General features: G+C 42.0%; 1 protein-coding gene across 50 annotated transcripts in view; it reads left to right on the top strand.

Moving 5' to 3' along the window:
• The window catches only part of TBC1D5 (TBC1 domain family member 5), a 589,150-nt gene that overhangs the window by 336,303 nt on the left and 229,662 nt on the right, over positions 1–23,185 (top strand). For 40 of the 50 annotated variants that reach the window (XM_081573339.1, XM_081573355.1, XM_081573315.1 and 37 more), the window contains 4 exons: positions 10,085–10,187; positions 17,342–17,430; positions 18,974–19,024; positions 19,122–19,191. In XM_081573339.1, coding sequence (XP_081429465.1) covers positions 10,085–10,187; positions 17,342–17,430; positions 18,974–19,024; positions 19,122–19,191 — 313 coding nt within the window. Of the gene's footprint in view, positions 1–10,084; positions 10,188–17,341; positions 17,435–18,973; positions 19,025–19,121; positions 19,192–23,185 lie in introns of all 50 variants that reach the window. The other 10 variants (XM_081573358.1, XM_081573360.1, XM_081573364.1 and 7 more) reach the window with 1 other exon arrangement.

The raw sequence follows: 23,185 nt of genomic DNA, 5'->3' as shown, positions 1-23,185 counted from the left end.
CTGTTCCACGTGGTGGTGGCCAGACCAGCTCGAAGTTTCAGGACTAGAATCATCGGAAGGCACGTCCACTCTGGCTCTCGAGGCTGGCTCTCGGCAGAGACGTTCCCTGGAGCTGGAGCTGGAACACCTCCCCAGCGCCTCTCGTGGCTGCTTGACTTCCTAGCAGCTTGGCGTCTGGGTTCCACGGTTGTCTGCAGACGGAGAGGTGGACGGAAGCTGTGTTGCAGCATTGCTGATGTCGCTGAGGAACGCGCATGTGCAGAGCAGAGCGAGGGCGTTTGGCTGCCCCACCTCTGTGTGGGAGGAGCGCCCAGGGATTCGGGAACCAGCTCTTGAAGCGACCGTATTTTCCGTGAAGGATCTTGTTGAAAGTTGAATTTGAACTTATTGAAGTCTCTAGACCTTCTTACCAGTTTATGGGAATACAGGGGTATGAGGAGTGTGTTCCATAAAATGGAAGAACAGCAAGTAAAATTCAGAATGTGGGAATTTTCTACAGGGTAAAGAGTTCGGTTTTTCTAACACACATTGTAAAAGAGAGAGGGAGAGAAAGAGAGGAAGGGAAGAGAAGGCAAGGAAGGAAAGAAGGGATAAGTCTGTAGAATGCGAGGTATATCAACAAATTTCAATGTACGATGCTTCTTGGAACTTGACTGAAACAAACTGAAAAACCTTTAGGGAAATTTGAACATCTGATTGCATATTTGGTTTAATCAATCGATTATTTTTATTAGTCATAGTGTTAAAGCAGTACTCAGTCAGTTCAGTCACTCAGTCATGTCCGACTCTTTGTGACCCCATGAATCACAGCACGCCAGGCCTCCCTGTCCATCACCAACTCTCGGAGTTTACCCAAACCCATGTCCATCGAGTTAGTGATGCCATCCAACCATCTCATCCTCTGTCGTCCCCTTCTCCTCCTGCCCCCAATCCTTCCCAGCTTTAGGGTCTTTTCCAGTGAGTCAGCTCTTCGCATGAGGTGGCCAAAGTATTGGAGTTTCAGCTTCAACATCACTCCTTCCAATGAACACCCAGGGCTGATCTCCTTTAGGATGGACTGGTTGGATCTCCTTGCTGTCCAAGGGACTCTCAAGAGTCTTCTCCAACACCACAGTTCAAAAGCATCAATTCTTCGGCGCTCAGCTTTCTTCACCATGCAACTCTCACATCCATCCATGACCACTGGAAAAACCACAGCCTTGACTAGACGGACCTTTGTGGGCAAAGTAATGTCTCTGCTTTTAAATATGCTATCTAGGTTGGTCATAACCTTCCTTCCAAGAAGTAAGCGTCTTTTAATTTCATGGCTGAAGTCACCATCAGCAGTGATTCTGGAGCCCCCAAAAATAAAGTCTGACACTGTTTCCACTGTTTCCCTATCTATTTCCCATGAAGTGATGGGACCAGATGCCATGATCTTAGTTTTCTGAATGTTGAGCTTTAAGCCAACTTTTTCACGCTCCTCTTTCACTTTCATCAAGAGGCTCTTTAGTTCTTCACTTTCGCCATAAGGGTGGTGTCATCTGCATATCTGAGGTTATTGATATTTCTCCCGGCAATCTTGATTCCAGCTTGTGCTTCTTCCAGCCCAGCGTTTCTCATGATGTACTCTGCATATAAGTTAAATAAGCAGGGTGACAATATACAGCCTTGATGTACTCCTTTTCCTATTTGGAACCAGTCTGTTGTTCCAAGTCCAGTTCTAACTGTTGCTTCCTGACCTGCATACAGGTTTCTCAAGAGACAGGTCAGATGGTCTGGTATTCCCATCTCTTTCAGAATTTTCCACAATTTATTGTGATCCACACAGTCAAGGCTTTGGCATAGTCAAGAAAGCAGAAATAGATGTTTTCCTGGAACTCTCTTGCTTTTTCAGTCATCCAGCGGATGTTGGCAATTTGATCTCTGGTTCCTCTGCCTTTTCTAAAACCAGCTTGAACATCTGGAAGTTCATGGTTCATGTATTGCTGAAGCCTGGCTTGGAGAATTTTGAGCATTACTTTACTAGTATGTGAGATGAGTGCTATTGTGCAGTAGTTTGCGCATTCTTTTGCATTGCCTTTCTTTGGGATTGGAATGAAAACTGACCTTTTCCAGTCCTGTGGCCATTGCTGAGTTTTCCAGATTTGCTGGCATATCGAGTGCAGCACTTTCACAGCATCATCTTTCAGGATTTGAAATAGCTCAACTGGAATTCCATCACCTCCACTAGCTTTGTTCGTAGTGATGCTTTCTAAGGCTCACCTGACTTTACATTCCAGGATGTCTGGCTCTAGGTGAGTGATCACACCATCGTGATTATCTGGGTCGTGAAGATCTTTTTTGTACAGTTCTTCTGTTTATTCTTGGCACCTCTTCTTAATATCTTCTGCTTCTGTTAGGTCCATACCAAGCAGTACTATGGTTGTGTTTTTAGAGAGTCTCTATATTTTAGAAATAAGAAATACACCCTGCAGTATTACAGTGATGTCTCAGGTCTGCTTCCGAGTGCAGCGCTGAGCGAGGAGTATGTGTGAAAGAGAATTGACTACGGATGGAGCTGGGTGACTGGGCTGAGCTTCAGTCCATTATTGTCTCTTTATAGATGTTGTAATTTTCTATAATGAAATATTTTTTAAACTTAAAATGAAATCTATATAGCCTACAAATCTGGAGTTATTTCAAGTTACATAACAAAATGCATACACCAGATGTTTATACCTCTTGATGTTAATTTGCAGTATATAAAATTTGTTTAATATTTCTACACATCTTGAGAGAGAAACTCCTGTACTTTAAATGTTGATCAATTAAGTTGAATCAGAATTGTTACCTTTGTTTCTATCAAGTAAAAATGTTAGATGATATTAGTCTAAATCCCACCATGGAATACTTTGATATTCCTTTCTCTTTGCTTATCAGAGTTCATCCTCACCTATTTACCATCTCTACTTTCTTTTTTGGCCAAATTCTGAAATTCCTTCTCTTGGGCTTTCATTTTCTAATAATAACCGAATTCATCTTCAGTTCCCATTTATTGTGATTCTTTTCTCCTTTTTCTTTTCTTTCTGATGGTTTGGCTTGAGTGAATCATAAATGTCTCTAGTTCAGTAGTAAATTATTTTCTCTATCTCATCTTTAATGAATTTACCACCATTTCTCTTTTTGCATGAAACTGCAGAGTCACTCTTGCTTTTTCAAAATCTTAACAACTTTGATTCCAACCTGAGTATGTATTCTGTGATTTTTGCTATTGTTTCAAAAGCAGATTTTTCTTTCCCAGTGATAATTTGGATTAGACTGCTGTTCATATTACCTGCCCTGAATCAACACCAGATGTCAGGGAAGCTATTTTGAAGCTTTTAACCTATCATCAAAGCTGCCTATCACTATTCCTAGAGAAGCTGCTCACTGCTTTTCTCTCTTTTATTTCTGATTACTGTAGATAGAATGCCTTCTCACTTGAAGCTTGATAATATAAGAATCAAGTATTTGTTGTAGGAAATATGTTATTATTGAGGTGTATTCATCACCCTTGTGACTTGTAGGTTCTTCTGTGTAATTCTAAACTCATGGAATTTTACTCCACTGCCTATCTCTGACTCATTGATTAGCAAAGCAGTTGGGAAGTACTGCTACCCTGCTCACTACCCAGGTACACTGGAGCAGGTGTTAATCTCTCCAGTTTGGCTCTTACCTGTTACCTTCTGAGCCGGATTCTTGCAGCTGGTAACTTCTCTGAATGTCAGTTCTTCCAAATTCTGAAAATAGCATAAACTTTTGTTTCTGTTTCAGAACTCTTCTGAAATCTTTCATACCTTCCTTGTTTCACGCTATGGATTCTTCATCACAATTTAGAGAACGTCATACTTTTCTGAGAAAGGGGGTATCCTGAGACCTCGTAAATTGGCCCCTCAGCATCGTAGACTAGACTGGTGGGTAGTGTGCTGCCGCACACACAGTTACGCTCTGCCTAGGACACGCTTCGGTTGATTGGGTATTTGCTAAAGGTGGGTAATTTAAATTATCTACCTGCAATTTGATTCTTATAGATCTCTAGATTTTAATCTTGTGAGTGGTTAGTATGCATTTAAATGAAACTGTAAGTTGACATGTAATTTACATTTTTAGCAGTTAGATAGTAAACTCTTATAGTTCATGGATGTTTGCTACAAGGTGAATATTGTAGTTTTTATCACTTTCTCCCATAATCCATTCAGACTGCAACAGCCATTGGGGATTTGGGGGCCCAGTGTGCGTAGACAATTTCCAAGGTGTTGTTAAAGAAGTAGACATGCAGAATGACTTGGCCACGTGACCTGCCTAGTCCTGAGATAGGAAGTCTGCTTCAAGGCAGGGCTAGATTTAAGTCATCCGATGAGCAATGAGAGGAAGCCATTTCACCTCAGAAGGATTACTCTATTTTTACTTTAGTGACTAAGTTTTCCCAGGAAATTTCTTTTCAGCATTTTATTAACTAGTCACCTGTCTTTCATCCTGATTACTCTAATTTGGGGTATTTGACTTTCTAAAGGCTTTAGCAGTTTTCTTTTGTGCTAAATAAGTCATTTAACAAGCTTTTGTATGTATCTCCTACTTCAGTTCTTTTGCCACTTTTCTGGAACTTCTTTGTCTTCTAAGATATAGTTATTATTCTTGCTCTGACTCTACCTTCAGACAATTTCTGCTCTTTAGGAACTCCAGGCTGAGTCTGGTCCATCTGGAGGGCCAGCACACTAAGATTTATGCATGGATATGAGATAGCCCAGAGACTATTTATTCCAAGCCCCAGAAGAGCGGCTTCCTTGCTGCAGGAGAGGAGGTCAGACACCTGTGTCTGGGGACAAACTGTATACCCAAGGGGATTTCAAGCCAAAGTCAAATGAACATATGAAGATGAAACAGGCTGTAATTTATTATAAAAATTAGAATCAGGAAAGAGATGCCTCACAAACCACTATCATAGTCCACACAGGGTCCCAGCCTGAACTGGAGAGACAATTCTAACTCTCACAGGGGTCCTGGAGAGGATCAGAAGGATGCAGAAAACAGCTGAGGTCACCAGCGATAGGGAGCGGTAGACCGTCAGAACGTGACTGAAACAGCCACGGTTTCTCCTCTGGAGACCCAGGAGGAGCGCTCCGCTCCCCTGCAGACCCGGGAGGAGCGCCTCTCTCCCCCTGCAGACCTGGGAGGAGCGCTCCGCTCCCCTGGAGACCCGGGAGGAGCGCCTCTCTCCCCCTGCAGACCCGGGAGGAGCGCCTCTCTCCCCCTGCAGACCCGGGAGGAGCGCTCCGCTCCCCTGCAGACCTGGGAGGAGCGCTCCGCTCCCCTGGAGACCCGGGAGGAGCGCCTCTCTCCCCCTGCAGACCCGGGAGGAGCGCTCCGCTCCCCCTGCAGACGTGGGAGGAGCGCTCCGCTCCCCTGGAGACCCGGGAGGAGCGCCTCTCTCCCCCTGCAGACCCGGGAGGAGCGCCTCTCTCCCCCTGCAGACCCGGGAGGAGCGCTCCGCTCCCCGGGAGACCCAGGAGGAGCGCTCTGCTCCCCGGGAGACCCAGGAGGAGCGCCTCTCTCCCTCTGGAGACCTGGGAAGAGTGCCTCTCTCCCCCTGGAGACCTGGGAGGAGCGCCTCTCTCCCTCGGGAGACCCGGGAGGAGCGCCTCTCTCCCCCTGCAGACTCGGGAGGAGTGCTCCGCTCCCCTGCAGACCCGGAAGGAGCGCCTCTCTCCCCTGCAGACCCGGGAGGAGCGCCTCTCTCCCCCTGGAGACCCAGGAGGAGCGCCTCTCTCCCCCTGGAGACCCGGGAGGAGCGCCTCTCTCCCCTGCAGACCCGGGAGGAGCGCCTCTCTCCCCCTGGAGACCCGGGAGGAGTGCCTCTCTCCCCCTGCAGACCCGGGAGGAGCGCCTCTCTCCCCCGGGAGACCCGGGAGGAGCGCCTCTCTCCCCTGCAGACCCGGGAGGAGCGCTCCGCTCCCCTGCAGACCCGGAAGGAGCGCCTCTCTCCCCTGCAGACCCGGGAGGAGCGCCTCTCTCCCCCTGCAGACTCGGGAGGAGTGCTCCGCTCCCCTGCAGACCCGGAAGGAGCGCCTCTCTCCCCTGCAGACCCGGGAGGAGCGCCTCTCTCCCCCTGCAGACCCGGGAGGAGCGCTCCGCTCCCCGGGAGACCCAGGAGGAGCGCTCTGCTCCCCGGGAGACCCAGGAGGAGCGCTCTGCTCCCCGGGAGACCCAGGAGGAGCGCCTCTCTCCCCCTGGAGACCTGGGAGGAGTGCCTCTCTCCCCCGGGAGACCCGGGAGGAGCGCCTCTCTCCCCCTGCAGACCCGGGAGGAGCGCCTCTCTCCCCCTGCAGACCCGGGAGGAGCGCTCCGCTCCCCGGGAGACCCAGGAGGAGCGCTCTGCTCCCCGGGAGACCCAGGAGGAGCGCCTCTCTCCCTCTGGAGACCTGGGAAGAGTGCCTCTCTCCCCCTGGAGACCTGGGAGGAGCGCCTCTCTCCCTCGGGAGACCCGGGAGGAGCGCCTCTCTCCCCCTGCAGACTCGGGAGGAGTGCTCCGCTCCCCTGCAGACCCGGAAGGAGCGCCTCTCTCCCCTGCAGACCCGGGAGGAGCGCCTCTCTCCCCCGGGAGACCCGGGAGGAGCGCCTCTCTCCCCCGGGAGACCCGGGAGGAGCGCCTCTCTCCCCCGGGAGACCCGGGAGGAGCGCCTCTCTCCCCCGGGAGACCCGGGAGGAGCGCCTCTCTCCCCCGGGAGACCCGGGAGGAGCGCCTCTCTCCCCCGGGAGACCCGGGAGGAGCGCCTCTCTCCCCCTGCAGACCCGGGAGGAGCGCCTCTCTCCCCCTGCAGACCCGGGAGGAGCGCCTCTCTCCCCCGGGAGACCCGGGAGGAGCGCCTCTCTCCCCTGCAGACCCGGGAGGAGCGCCTCTCTCCCCTGCAGACCCGGGAGGAGCGCCTCTCTCCCCTGCAGACCCGGGAGGAGCGCCTCTCTCCCCTGCAGACCCGGGAGGAGTGCTCCGCTCCCCTGGAGACCCGGAAGGAGCGCCTCTCTCCCCCTGCAGACCCGGGAGGAGCGCTCCGCTCCCCGGGAGACCCGGAAGGAGCGCCTCTCTCCCCTGCAGACCCGGAAGGAGCGCCTCTCTCCCCTGCAGACCCGGGAGGAGTGCTCCGCTCCCCGGGAGACCCGGGAGGAGCGCCTCTCTCCCCCGGGAGACCCGGGAGGAGCGCCTCTCTCCCCTGCAGACCCGGGAGGAGCGCCTCTCTCCCCTGCAGACCCGGAAGGAGCGCCTCTCTCCCCTGCAGACCCGGGAGGAGCGCTCCGCTCCCCGGGAGACCCGGGAGGAGCGCCTCTCTCCCCTGCAGACCCGGAAGGAGCGCCTCTCTCCCCTGCAGACCCGGAAGGAGCGCCTCTCTCCCCTGCAGACCCGGGAGGAGTGCTCCGCTCCCCGGGAGACCCGGGAGGAGCGCCTCTCTCCCCCGGGAGACCTGGGAGGAGCGCCTCTCTCCCCCTGGAGACCCGGGAGGAGTGCTCCTCTGTCTCCGTGGCGTGCCCTGTGCCTCTCTCCTCTTGGTGCTTTTAGTCTCAGCCTCTCGCGTGTTCTCTTAGTTTCCGGTTCCCAAGCTGCCTCGTTCACCCCTGCAGCATGTAAAGTACCCACCCTCTGGCCAGCAGTGACCTCTGAGCTGGACGCCTGCCGCCAGCCCTGCTCCTGGTGCTGTCGCGGTGTCTCATCCGGTTACAAGTCCAGTGTGATCATCCCCGCTTCAGAGATGAGGCCGTTAGGCAACCGTCTACTCCAGGTCCCGCAGCCAGCAGTTATGCAGCAGAAATCTGAACACAGGCTCTTCTCAGGTCTGTGATTTTCCATTTCACCTCAGTGTAATATCCTCTTATCTCCTTCCTCTAAACTCTCCTCTCACAGTCTTTTTCCAAATTAAGAGTTCCTCAAATACTCTCTTCTTTACTTGTATCTTCAGAAATGCAGAGTCGTCTGTTGCTCTCCCCTGCGGTAACTGCTGCCTTGGAAGCTCCTTTGTATGCCTCCCACCTTCCCTCTGCCCTGTCGTCCTGCCCCAGCTGGCAGCACCTCCCAGAAGCAGTGCCCTCTGTGTCTGCAGCACCACGCTGCACTCGGAATCAGCGATGCGCCCTTCACCTTCGGTGCCCTCAGAGCTTTCCTTCTGATGGGGTGACCTTTCCCACAGATGGTCTGTGTTCCTCCTCTCCTAAAAATTCTCGTTCAGACCTTTTGTGGTTGAACCCATTGGACTGCTTTTTTCTGTATGGTGTTAGGAAGCCTTCTAATTCCATTCTTTTACACATAGCTGTCCAGTATTCCCAGCACCACTTACTGAAGAGGCTGTCTTTTCTTCATTGTATATTCTTGCCTCCTTCGTCAAAGATAGGTGCCCATAGGTGTGTAGGTTTATCTCTGGGTTTTCTGTCTTGTTCCATTGGTGTATATTTCTGTTTTTGTGCCAGTACCATCCTATCTTGATGACTGTAGCTTTGTAGTATAGTCTGAAGTCAGGAAGGTTGATTCCTCCAGCTCCGTTTTTCTTTGTCAAGATTTCTTTGGCTATTCTGCATCTTTTGCATTTCCATCCAAATTGTAAATTTTTTTGTTCTCAGTTCAGATCAGTCACTCAGTCATGTCCAACTCTTTGCGACGCCGTGGACTGCAGCACACCAGGCCTCCCTGTCCATCACCAACTCCCAGAATTTACCCAAACTCCTGTCCATCGAGTCAGTGATGCCATCCAACCATCTTTTTGTTCTAGTTCTGTGAAAAATATCGCTGGTAGTTTGATAGGGATTGCATTGAATCTGTAGACTGCTTTGGGTAGTATAGTCCTTTTCACAATACTCATTCTTCCAATCCAAGAACATAGTGCATCTCTCCATCTGTTTGTGTCAACTTTGATTTCTTTCATAAGTGTCTTATAGTTTTCTGCATATAGGTCTTTTGTCTCTTCAGGTGGTTTATTCCTAGGTATTTTATTCTTTTCATTACAATGGTGAATGGGATTGTTTCTTCAACTTCTCTAATATCTCACTCATTGTCAGTGTGTAGGAATGCAAGTGATATCTGTGTATTACTTTTATATCCTGACTGGTTATTTCTGGATAACATTCATTCTTCCCTTATAGGGTCATCTCTTGGTATTCATGAGGGATGGGTTCCAGGCCTCCCACAGATACCAAAATCCATGGATTGTTTAACTCTCTTGTATAAAATGCAGTAATATTCACAAATATAATCTATGCCTATCCTTACATAAATCATCTCTAGATTTCTTATATACCTAATACAGGGTTAATGCTGTGTAAATAGTTGCTGGCATGCTGGCACATTCAAGTTTTGCTTTTTGGAACTTCCTAAAATTTGTTTTTCCTAAGCATCTTTGATCCATGGTTGAGTGAATCTGCAGATTCGAAAGCCACGTATCCACAGGGCTGACAGATAGATTCATTGTGTATTGCATTCCTCTGTATTTGCTCTTGGGGTTGTTGCCATCATTCATTATAAACAACTGTTTAAGCTCCTTTCAGGTGAATACTCTGACCTTTTTATTTCAGATTACCTCAAAGCACCTGGTAGAATTTTTGATCCAGAGATCATTTAAGCAGTACTAACTAACTCATTCCATTTAAAGTGGTGTTTTAATCAGATAAAACTAATGGTGTGGTCATATGTAACAATTTAAATTCTGATATTTGCATGAAAAAAAAGATAATGGTTTTTTCACAGAGTTGGTATTTACAAAATCACATTATATCAAATTGGATTAAACAAAGCAATTCCCCACATCAACAGGCTGTAAGTCATTTTGCTTAAAAACTGTTTATTCATCATGTAATGATCTTAAGCATATGAAGACATTTGAAATGTTTAGATGTCAAAGGTATCCCTTCCCTCTGTGATACAGTAATCTCCCTTTTCTCATCCTTTTTTTCTTTAACACATCAGTCCCACCTCTGGCATAAGTCGCATGGCAAATACAGACTTGTAGTAAAACCAAAAGCCGCCCTTGGCACCTCTCAGAGATGAGAGTTTGAGGGTAATTCTTGGAATTGTGCTAGTCAATTTCAATCCTCTGTTTTCTTTTTTCAGGTTTCCTGAAATGCAGTTTTTCCAACAAGAAAGTGTGAGAAAAATTCTTACAGATGTTCTTTTCTGTTATGCTAGAGAAAACGAGCAGTTGCTTTATAAACAGGTAATGAAAATATCGTACAGGTGGCATCCATTGACTCAGAATTTTCTATACAGCTTGACAAATGATAGAGCAATAATGTAGCCTTTATTGTATCCAAAGTTGTATCATAATAGTAAAGCAATCAAAGAGCTGCTTGTCAGCTGCTCGGTGAGAAAAGTGAGCTCGCTGGCACACATATGCTTCTTCCTTATTATAAGACATTCCGCCAAATTGTCTTCTATAAGGCATTCAATCTTTTCTTTCAACTTTTGGGAGTTTGTTTATAAACAGCATCTTTGAAGGCAATCTAGTGATAAAACTTTTCAGAGTTGTATATATAAATATTGTTTCTAAGTACAGCATTTATAAATACATGACATGCCATGTAGGAAGTGATCAAGTGTCCTTTTACTCTTTAAAATCTACCAATAATATAACTTCAGAAAGTTCCTTTAAACTTTCTGGAATTTATATGATATTCTTGGGATCTTGATGTCTAATTCATCTTGTAATTAAAGAAGGTTATTGGATTATGTGTATTCATTTTGAAATATAAATTAATATATAAAGAAGTATCTAGGTTTCTACTTAAGCTAATGGGATTCCAATAAAAGTATACAAAGTTAGATAATTTAATGTATCTCAAAATGCATGTTAAGTGAGGATTCAAACTATTAATAAATTCTCTAACAATCCAAAGTTGTTATGTCAGCTGATGACCACCCAAATTCAGTAGGACAGAAAACACCCATGTGATAAGAGCAGTTTATTTATAATTCAAGATAAGCTTGATTTATTTAAACACAATAAACCAAGTCATGTTGCAATTGTCCTAAGTAATATATTTGTTATTCTATACATGGAAATATGCAAAAGAACTAATTTTATCTTAGTTTTGATATTACTAACATTTTTATATTAACAACATGGTGATAATGAGCTTTTAGAATGGGAAGTGGAAAAAATATATCCTTTTCATAATCGCAACCAAAACTATAAAATGTCTAGGAATAAATTTAATAATATAAGAATAAAAGCTATATAAAGAAAGCTATAAATGTTATAGAAGGATATAAAGATACAGTTGAATAAATAGAAAAGTGGTAACATGTTTTTAGGTGGGAAGGTAGTAAGTAAAGATACTCCTGCTGCTGCTAATCCACTTCAGTCATGTCCAACTCTGTGCGACCCCATAGACGGCAGCCCACCAGGCTCCGCCGTCCCTGGGATTCTCCAGGCAAGAATACTGGAGTGGGTTGCCGTTTCCTTCTCCAGTGCATGAAAGGGAAAAGCGAAAGTGAAGTCGCTCAGTGGTGTCCGACTCTTAGCGACCCCATGGACTGTAGCCCACCAGGCTTCTCTGTCCATGGGATTTTCCAGGCAAGAGTACTGGAGTGGGGTGCCATTGCCTTCTCCTAGTAAAGATACTACTTCTTCCTAAACTAATATATAAATGTGTTATCATTCCACTGATAGGCTGAGTGAGAGATATAGTTTTTTAAAACTGGACACAGTTATTTTAAATTTAGTGCCTAAAAGCTTTATAGTAACTTTAATGGAAAGAAAGAATATAGCTTACTAGTTGTGAGCACTGGGTCTAGACTCTGATTCCTTTTTTTGTACCTCAGCTCTAACACTCCTTAGACAACACATAGACTTGCCTCTTCTGAGCTTAAAGATTTGTTGATGAGGGCAATACTCTTATTGACTTTGTAGAATTAAAAGCACATAGTGTCCCTTACGACTTCATGTTGGTAGTTGCGGTGGTGATCATGGTTATAGTCATTAATAAATGTGCTTAAGTTGCTACAGAATTTAGGGGAAGGGGAGAATGATACAGGAAGACATGAAAACTGTTGTAAATGTTACGTGATCAAACCAATGTAACAGTAGTATGGAAACTGAGAAATATGTCAGTGGAACAAGGTAAGAAGAGGTCCAACCATAAATGAGATCTTCATATAAGAGAGGACATTTCCATTCAATAGAAAAGGATACTGAATTGCTGTATTTGGCTTTCCATCTAAAAACGATTAAATTAAAGGTATAATTGTAAGGACTAAAACTACATAAAAATTCTGGGAAAAAAGAAACATTAAGGAGAATTTTTTGATAACCTCAGGGTAGGAAAGGCCTTCCCTAGCAAGATATGCTGTCCAGATCAGATGCAAAGTGCAGAAACCAACAGCAAACCAGAAAGGAGACAGGGAGAAAATAAATCTCCATCTGTGCAAGAATTTTTGGAAGCCAATAAAAGAAAATTCTGGTCAGAATGACTTAAACTCTAAGAATGTTATTAACACGCTTGCCAGACGTCATCAGGTGCAGGCTCCTCACCGTGACCCGGCTCATCCCTGCTGCGCTGGGCTCGCGCCTCGTCGCGTTGGCTTTCGTCATCAAGCCTGGCTCTCAGTGTTCGCTCTCCTCTCGGAAATACCTGGGAGTATCTCACGATGTAAAAATGTAATGATAGCCAGTGAGGTTAGAATATAATTATGCCAAGTTATACGTCTATTTCCCCTTTTTCTTTAGAGAAAGAAACACCTAGATTCACGGACAAGAAAAAAAAACACATTATAATTGCGTAGTCCGTCATTGGTAAGGCACGCAGCACACTGCGTCTGTGAGGAAGACTGAAGAGGAGCAGGCAGATCAGACACGCTTGATAATTTAGACAACGTCTGCCAATCACTGAGTAGGAAACTATTATTAATTTACTGCTGAGCATCACCTTCTAAGACTTAAATTACTCCCTGCACAGGCTAAAAATTCTATAGATTCTGTAGATGTGGAAATGATCCCTGCTCTAAGAGGATTGGATATTTAGCCAGATCAAATTTAAGAAAAAACCTTGAGTCTCATCACAAGCTGTTAAAGCTATTATTTTGTACTAGGTGACACCCCGTTTAACATCGACCATATTGTTAATAGTTATGGGATTTTATTGAATTAATGAGACTGTTATCATGGAGTAGAATGTCTTGCTGAGTTAATTGAAACTGCAGAGATTATATAAATGGTATTAATGAACTTTGACTGCCTGATGCCTCAGCTTTAATAAAGACTGCTTGGTGGGCTAAATGAACACAGGCAGATAAAAGAACAGGTTCAATTTTGTGAGCCTACAGGCTGTTGATGAGGAAAACTTTGTTACCTTTATTTTCAACTGACATGAGTTTGGAGTGCAGTGACTACTGAGGATCCAGCAGTGAACAAGGCTGTAAGCAAGCAGAAACACTGACGGTGTGGATGGAAACAAAACACAAATTTTGGAAACCAAGAGCATACTGATGATACATTTCTTTTTTGTTACATTTTGTCAGATTTACAGCACATTGAATTTATTATCATTCTTTCCAGATCTCTTTTCATTTAAAGATGTCTATTTGGTTGTCAATTATAATTAATAATCAGGTTTTACTAGTCTAGAATTGAGAGTAATATCAACAATTTTTTCCAAGTCTGTTTTAGAAAAATGTACCTAGTTTAGTTGGATGTGAACCCTGAATGTGTAAAAGGCTGTCTTAAAGATATTCAGGGGATTCTGAATTTTACAAATTTCCATTGTACAAAAAGCATTTTTTTATTGATGGGAAATACTGAAGTATAATTCAGTACAATTATTTTCCATTTTTCATCATATTGTAGCTTTTACCAACGTGTTGATAAATAAAATATGTACCCCTCTAGTGGAAGCTATTTCATTCACCCAGTCACTATGCAATGAGCACCTTGAATATGCTAAGCATGTAGTAGGAGCTGGGTTTTCCTAGGTATGTATGGATGTACATACGTACGTACATATACACATATGGGTCACTTGCCAAGTTTATAACCATGCAGCACTTCCATACTCGTTTGATCATGTGTCTTGCTGCCTAGATCAGAGGCTCCATAATAGTCGGGAGGTGCTCACTCCATTCATTTTTGTGTTCTCAATACATCAGTTCAGTTCAGTCGCTCAGTCATGTCCGACTCTTTGTGACCCCATGAATCGCAGCACGCCAGGCCTCCCTGTCCATCACCAACTCCCTGAGTCCACCCAAACCCGTGTCCATCGAGTCGGTGATGCCATCCAACCATCTCATCCTCTGTCATCCCCTTCTCCTCCTGCCCTCAATTCTTCCCAGCATCAGGGTCTTTTCCAGTGAGTCAGATCTTCGCATCAGTTGGCCAAAGTATTGGGAGTTTCAGCTTCAGCATCAGTCCTTCCAATGAACACCCAAGACTGATCTCCTTTAGGATGGTCTGGTTGGATCTCCTTGCAGTCCAAGGGACTCTCAAGAGTCTTCTCCAACACCACAGTTCAAAAGCATCAATTCTTCGGTGCTCAGCTTTCTTTATAGTCCAACTCTCACCTCCATACATGACCACTGGAAAAACCATAGCCTTGACTAGACGGAGCTTTGTTGACAAAGTAATGTCTCTGCTTTTGGTAGTTAAATGAAGGTAAATGATGTATGGGCAAATGGAGACTCTGAAGAGAGGTCACAGAAAGTAGAGGGAAGAGAACATTCAAAGAAAGTGAGAAGATGCATTTAGGCAAGCGCTGTTTCTTCCTAAACCATCCATAAATAGCTTTAGAAAACATACTAAAGGGAAACGTGCCAGTCCAAAGATCACTGCCACCGCCACCAACGACTAAAACCTGGTTATCAACCTGATGAAAACTGTGCAGTTTTGTATATTTTTGGACTGGAAAATCTAGTATTCTTAGAAATGTCTATTTTATCCAAGTTAATACAATCACAGCAAAAAATAGTTTTTGTCTAGCATTTTCTGTAACTAAATTACATTTTCATTTGGATGAAAAAAGTTAATTAGAATAGGCAAAATAGTTTTGAGGAAAAGAATGGAAAATATGGGGAAATGAAGTATTTTACAGCTCAAATCATGACAGTAGTAAAGTTCTTGTTAAGAGTGTATAAACCAGTAGAATACCAGTAAAAACAAACCCAGAAAAAATGAAAACCAAAGATTCAGTTTATGATAAAGATGACATTTCAGAACTCTTGGGAAAAGATGGATTATTCAGTAGATGAGGACTACTCAATAAACTAGTTTAACTCTTGGGGAGAGGAAAATACATATTTATTCTTCAGGGCAAAAGAAATACCAGATGGGCAAAGAATTAGCTGTAAAAAAGGAACTTGTAGTTTTACTTAATCTCAATATGATGAAGGTTTCTTTGGCATGAAAGCAAAAGAAATTATAAAAGATGATTTATTGATTTGACTTTTTAAAGTATATGGTTTCACTTTGACATGAGATATCATCAAAATTAAAAGGCATATTATAAACATGGGAAAGTATTTGTAACAAAAATGACGAAGGGTTAGTTTCCTGAATTGCTGAAGAAATATTACAAATCATTAGGGAAAAGGAAACTCTTCATTAAGAGAAAATGGGCAATTCATTCAATAAAAAAGGCCACTAAAACGTTTGTGTTCAATCTCACTAGCATTTAACTAAGTTAAAACAACTATTTGTAAAATCTGATGGGATTTTTTAAAAACACTACCAATAAAGATGAGAGTATATGAAATGGTTGGGGAGTTTTATGCCTTAAAGTGAGGGGATTGTTTCTAAAGGGCAGGTTAATCGTATATATCAAATATCTTAACTCATTTACCCAGAAATTTTACTCCTAGGGAGTTTATCCCAAGGAAACCCCCAGAAATAAGCAAAAAGATTACCTCGAGGATATCTATCACAGCTTTTTGGCCTTCCCTCCATTCTTTTTTCTTTTTTTTGTTTGTTTGCTTTTGCTTTTCTGTAGTTCTCTACAATAAGCAGCTCTTACTTTCATGATTAAAAGTATGTCACTTGGTTTTTGGAATAATTTGAGATTATTCCAGAATAATAAGCCCCTGATAATGTTTTTAAACCACTTTAGCAGCACTTCATTCTTTCTGGGTCTCTACCAAGTTCTTCTAAGGAGCAGTCTTTTCAAGATTTGTTTAGAAGGTGATGTTTACCTAAACAGATTGAAGTGATGTATGGTAATTTGTCCTAAATCACAAGTAACTTGTCCGTGGATCCTAAATTATTTTGTAAGAATGTCATCAAGCCCTTCTCATTCAAGCCTGGTGGTGGCTTGTCCGTGAACTCTGACCAAGTTTCCTCGGGTCACTTGGCAGCCCAGAGCCGCTGGACTGGTGCAGAGGGCCCTGTGGCTGTCCCTCACGGGAGGCTTTCTTGAATCCCGTTAGCAAAGAGAGGAGATTTTATTGCTGTTTCCTGAAAAGGTGGGGTTTTGTGTTGTCTTTTTGCAAAAGATCATCATAGATAAAAGGAAAATAGTAATTGACTCACTTTATTTAAAAGGCAGAAAAGAGTATAATCTATTTTTAACTTGCTAAAATATGTTTTTGATGCCTAAGTAGGGGGAAAAAAATCTCAACTGATCTGGAATGTCTTATTTTTTCACAATAATGGATGAATAATGGATTTTTATAATAACCTTTGAAAGCCAACTTAGTAATTAATACCTTTTTGTTTCTATGTCTATTATGTAATCCATAGATAAACAGAATATAAGGAAAAAGAAAATTATATTGGTGAAATTGAAAAGTAACCTTATAGTTGAAATAGGAAAAAAAAAATTATGGCCATCTTAGCGTAAACATCTTTAAAATTTTTACTTTGAAAACTTTGTTTCTCCTCATACTTGCTAAAGATTATTTCTTTTATTATCCAACATTTCCAGCTAGCTGACTTCAGCTCTTCCTAAATCTACAGACATCCTAATTTTGAGCCATTATATAATGAAAACATTCGATGTAATTTCCTTAGGTCTTCAGTTCTTAGTTGCCCTTCTTACTACAGATCTTTACACTGTAGCTCATGATTATAATTTGCATAAGTGAAATTCATATTTATGAGTACAGATTCTGAAGCAACTGACAGGTGCAAGGTTGTCTACCATGCCAATTTATTGTTTGTTGTGTTATTTAAAAGAGAGCTGCTCTCCATGTTTTAAAGAAGAATACGTGCTGTGGTTGAATTGGAGTCAAATTCTGAAACTAAATCTCATTTTGTAGTTTCTTTCGGTTTTGCTTCTCTGTATAAGGTGGAAATGCCGGCGGTGGGGTCAGCTGCAGGGCTCTCAGCTGAGCCGTCTGCCCACTGGTGAGTCTCAGCACCCGCCCCTCCCCTCTCGGGCTCTGTTTCAGGGGATGCACGAGTTGCTGGCTCCTATTGTCTTCACCCTCCACTGCGACCACCAGGCCTTTCTCCACGCCAGTGAGTCTGCGCAGCCCAGGCAAGTTTTGATGGGCGCCCCATCTATGTTTCAGCCCTGTTGTAATCTTTTTTTTACATTGAAGATTTTGTAAATTGGTTCATGTGGCTGATTATTAATTCCACTTAGTAATTGTAATCCTGTTTCAGCTATGGGGAAACTTGGAATGCTAAATATTTTTGCAAGTCTTAGAGCTGTACCAAAGGAAGACATATACCTAACGGATCAAGAAGAGAGTTTTGTTGCAATGGTGAAGTGCTGACAGTTGTTGATATTCATACGTTCCATCCTACAGTGACCAATTCTCTCACACTAAGCTCTAAGAGAACCTGTTCTGAGCGGTATTTTGTCCTCCCCAGATCCAGCTCAGTTCAGTTCATAAACAGAATAGTTTCACAAAGAACCCCAATTTAAAGAAACACAAATGAATTCCCATGTTTTTTAGATGCATTATTATTTCCAGCAAATAACTTCAGAAATTGTATTTAACTTAGGCTAATTGTTAGAATTTATTTTCTAACTTAAGATGCCTTATTAGGTGGGCAAGAGAAGCAGCCAGGAGGCATCTTGGGAATGGAGAGGCTGGGGACTGTAAACCGTCAGGAGTGTTTGCAGGCTGGCCCCTCTCTGTGCAGGAAATAGAGAATTAGCATACAGCATTTCATCTGTTTGTGTATACAATCTTTAGTAATCAAAAGTAGTCATCCATTTTGCTGAACTTATATTAGGGCATCTGTTAAATCAACTTTAGTTTACTATATCGTAAGTTCATATTTTCTAGCTCCTTGGAGTTTTTCTAGTTACATTGAATGTATTGGAGAATTTCTTCAATCTGACTATAAGAACCATATCTTAATTGCCATTGCCTCAGTTACTCTAAAGTATGACAAGGATGCGATTAGTAATGAGATCCTGTTTTCATGCCAATTTTATCTTTAAAGTAATTAGCCCCCAACTAAAATAAATAAATTTATTTTTAAAAAACATGTATATACAGACTGTACTTCATAGAAAAGTATACACGATTGAAAGTAGCTTTTTAAAAAACAGCTTTTAAATTAATTAGGCATGCTTCTTGAAGAGTTTCAATCCTTTATAAAGTAAAAGCAGCACTAAAGTGGATTTGAAGGAGGTCACTGATTGATATTAAAACATATTAAAAGTAGAAGCCATTGAAGGAAAATAAATCAACGTTTTGATATGGGATATATGACCAGTAATTATATATTTTCTTGTTTCATTTCGACAAGTGATAGATTGTGGAGCAATCAATTGATTCTAGATCAGGCGCATTCAAAGAATGTATTGTCACATTCAGCATTTGTTATTTGGAATAATTAGATAGTTACATCACTGTGGTAGAGACAGGGAGCTAATTTGTTTTTGATCTTTATAGAAAGAAACATTTCATATGTTAATGGAGTTGCTCTTTTTATTTTAAAAAGGCTAATGTTTTTTCATTTACACATATAAAAGTTGGCTTATGAGTATAGAATAAGGCAACCTCTGCATCTTTTTCAATTAAAAAATTACACATTCTGATTACTTGTATTGCTATTTTAAGTGAGGAAATGAAAACTCTCCTGAACCCTGAATATCTGGAACATGATGCCTAGTAAGTACAAAAACTTTTCTGTTATTTTTATTTTTTATGCCATTTTTACCTTAATGAAGATTTAACATTAGCGTTGTATTATTTTTCTGATTTTTAGTGCAATGTTCTCACAGCTTATGGAAACTGCTGAACCTTGGTTTTCTACTTTTGAGCATGATGGTCAAAAGGTAATTATAGTACAAATATTTTCAATGTATTTGAGGGAACAAACGATTTCAGTAAATAAAAGTGTAAAATCAGAGGACAAAAGCCATTATTATCACTGTAAAAACAAAAATATAAAAATGCCTGTGAAATAAGTTTGAACTGGGGTTCTAAATCCTGCCTCTAATTATTGACAGATTTACAAAGGTAATATAAAAATTTTCATGTAAATAAAAAGAAACTTTCTTTTATATGTGTGTATATTATCCATGCAATATAATTTCTTAAAAATTGCTATAAATTTTGAATGAGAAGTGTATTTATCTACTTGGTCTGTGCTGTCCTGGTGAGTAGACAGGCCCTGGAGTATGTAGGTAAACTATCAAGTAGGTTGTTTTACTAATGCATCACTAAAGTGAATTTATATGTTTAGCGTCAATAATATTCATCCTTAGTCTCTCTCACCTTTATTCTTTAACTGTAATTTTTGTTAAATGACATACCACAGTGTTCACCTGTTTAAAGTGTACAATTCAGAGGTTTTTAGTAGATTCACAGGATTGATGCATACATCTTCACTTTCTAATTTCAAAGCATTTCAGCACCCTAGAAGGAAAGCCTGTCCCCACCAGCAGCCCCTCCTCATTTTCCCCTCCCCAGAACCTCCGGCATCTCTAATATGTCCTCTGTTTCTTTGAACTTGCTATTCTGGACCTTGCCTGTAATTGAAATCATACAATATGTGACCTTTTGTGACTGTCCGTTTTGACTTAGCGTAGTGTTTTCACTATTCAGGATGTAGCATCTATCAGTACTTCATCCCTTTTCATGGCTAAATAATGTTTCCTTGCATACATATATGTCACATTTTATTTTTCCATATGTCAGTTGGTGGACATTTGGGCTCTTTTGACTTTTTAACTATTAAAAATAATGTTGCTCTGAACATTTGTGTACAAACTTTTTGTGAACATATGTTTTCATTTCTCTTGGTATATCTCTAGGAGTGGAATTGCCAAATTAACTGTCATTTTAAACAAACATATATGCTAACTTAGGGATCGTTCTGGCCTTTTCATTGTTATTGCACAATATTGGGAAAATTGCAAATTATTCTGACAAGGTCTGTTGTGTTAAGAGTTTTGGGTATATCATTTTCTATGTGACTAATTTCTTTTCTATTAGTATAATTGAATGCGTTCTGGTTAGAAACCATGTATTACTCAGTTCTTTTACTTTATCTCTTAGCCAGTGAGATGGATAACTAATGCTTTTTATGCCTTTGGTCGAGGTCAGGACAAACTACTGCCTGCAGGCCAATTTGGCCTGCCATCTGTTTTTGTACCGCTTGTGAGTTAAAAATGGCTTTTACATTATTAAATGGTTGAAAAAATATCAAAAGAGAAATAATATTTTGTGACATGTAAATTACATGAAATGTGAATTTCCATGTCCATAGAAAAAGTTTTGTTGGGATACAGCCATGCCTATTTGTTTACTTACTGTCTTCAGCTGCTTTCTCATTACAAAGGCAGAGGTGGGTGATTGCAGCTCGGACTGTGTGGCTTGGAAAGCCTCAAACGTTTACCATTTTTGCAGAGAAAGTTTGTCAAGCCCTAGCCTAAGTGGTAAAGTCTTCCTCCAGCAATATATCACCATGCTCTATTCTGTAAGGATTATTAGAGGGGAAGTGTGCTGTAAGCACATGTGATGAATAATATATTTTCGGCAGGTGGTTTGGTGAAGACATAGACTTAAGTGAACATCAGATTTTGAGCAGAGTGTTTGAATACACTTAATTATAGGCCTCATGATCATTTTACCCAGTGGTCATTTTATGCTTTATAACTGATTCAGAGTATCTGAGAAACTGAGTGATAAAATGTGAGGGCTGCCAGTTTTTACTTTTACTTACCCACATTGCTTTCACTGAATCATACGAAAATGGCTAAGACAGCACAGTGACACTCAATCAGAGGACACACAGATGTGACCTCTGAGAATCTGTATCAGTGGCTTGTGTGTATCAGTGCATCATGAGTCCCTAGAAAGCATACCTAGTGAGTCCCTTTTTCATCCTACCCTTTGTATTCTATTTCATGATTCTCTCATTTTTAAAGAAGAAGGTTGAGGAATTAATGTATCACTCTTTCAGGTCTTCTGATTCCATGGGAAATTCAGTTACATCACTGTGCATGCTGCCTTGTTCAGTGATACGCTTTTTATAAGCCTTTCTTGATGAAGGAAGCAATGTGTTGGTTTACACAATGGTGTGAAATCATTATCTCACTATATTACTCACTTTGTGGCCTGGCACTGATCTGTAAAACACACTTTGCATACCACTAATAATTGGTTAGAAAAGTTCTCTAGTTTTATTGTGAAGTCCTCATCAAATGAGATGAGACAACCACAGCTTTATGATAAATGTAGGTAGCATTCTTTATCATAAGAAATCCTGAAGATAAGTGTTTTACATTAACTCTATCTTTATTGTTTTAATTTTCCTGTTAGATATGCTATGCAATTTAGCATTTAAATGACCAGAAAGATTGCTTTCTATTTTTTTAAATTTAAGAGATTTTATTGTATTAGGTTGGTGCAAATGTGATTGCGGTTTCTAACTGGGAATTTTAAGTCATTATAATTAGGGTCAAACACAACTTTATTCATCAAAATAGGAACCATTACAATCAACACATCTTTGCCAACAAGAAATGTTTGTTTATTTCTGTAGCATAAAAATCTATACCTTGGGATTCAACAAACTCTTGGAAAGCATTTTCTGCCTTCTGCTGGTTGTGGAAGCATTTTCCTTGCAAAGAATTGTTGAGATGGTTGATGAAGTGGTAGTCCGTTGGTGAGAGGTCAAGTGAATATGGTGGGTGAGGCAAAATTTCGTAGTCCAATTCATTGCACTTTTGAAGCTCTGGTTGTGTGGCGTGCGGTTGGGCATGGTCGTGGAGAAGAACTGGGCCCTTTCTGCTGACCAATACTGGCTACAAGCATTGCAGTTTTCGGTGCATCTCATCGATTTGCTAAGCATACTTCTCAGATATAATGATTGCTCCAGGATTCAGAAAGCTGTAGTGGATCAGACTGGCAGCAGACCACCAAACAGTGACCATGACCTTTTTTTGGTGCAAGTTTGGCTTTGGAAAGTGCTTGGAGCTTCTTCTCGGTCCATCCACTGAGCTGGTCATCGCTGGTTGTCATATAAAATGCACTTTTTGTCTCAGAAATGGTTCATTGTTCTGTAGAAAAAGAGAAGACAACACTTCAAAGTTGATGGATTTTTTTGATTTGTGGACCACTGATAAGGCACCTGGACGTCCCAGGTGGCAGTAGTGGTAAAGAACCCGCCTGCCAATGCTGGAGACATAAGAGAAACGGGTTGGTTGGTCATTGTCAACTTCTGATGGCCAGCCAGTATGCCCTCATCATCAAGGCTCTCATCTCCTTTGCAAAACTTCTTGACTCACCACTGTGCTGTATATTCATTCACAGTTCCTGGGCCAAATGCACTATTGATGTTGCGAGTTGTCTTTACTGCTTTACAACTCATTTTTAACTCAAATAAGAAAATCAGTCAAATTTGCCTTTTGTCTTAACATCATTTCCGTGTGTGTGAGCTCAGTTGTGTCTGACTCTTTGTGGCCCCATGGACTGTAGTCTACCAGGCTCCTCTGTCCATGTAATTTTCTAGGCAAGAATATTGGAACAGGTTGCCATTTTCTCCAGGGGATGGATCTTCCCGACCCAGGGATTGAACTCGGGTATCTTGCATCTCCTGCACTGGCAGATGGATTCTTTACCACTAGCACCACCTGTGAAGTCCTTACTACTATCATTTCCTTAGTCTAAAATAAATATAAATACCCAGCAAATAATAAGTCATTAACATAAAAACATAAAGTGAGATAGACACATTAAAATAAAGTATACCATAACCATATTTATTTAAATACATATCAAATGGAAAAGTTCAGTAATGCATAATTGCAAATAACTTTTGCA

The sequence above is a fragment of the Giraffa tippelskirchi genome, chromosome 2, assembly GCF_054371585.1.
Source record: "Giraffa tippelskirchi isolate mGirTip1 chromosome 2, T2T-mGirTip1v1.2.pri, whole genome shotgun sequence".
Classification (NCBI taxonomy): domain Eukaryota; kingdom Metazoa; phylum Chordata; class Mammalia; order Artiodactyla; family Giraffidae; genus Giraffa; species Giraffa tippelskirchi.
The sequence above is the reverse complement of the archived record's forward strand: the minus strand, read 5'-3'. Positions and strand labels throughout refer to the sequence as shown.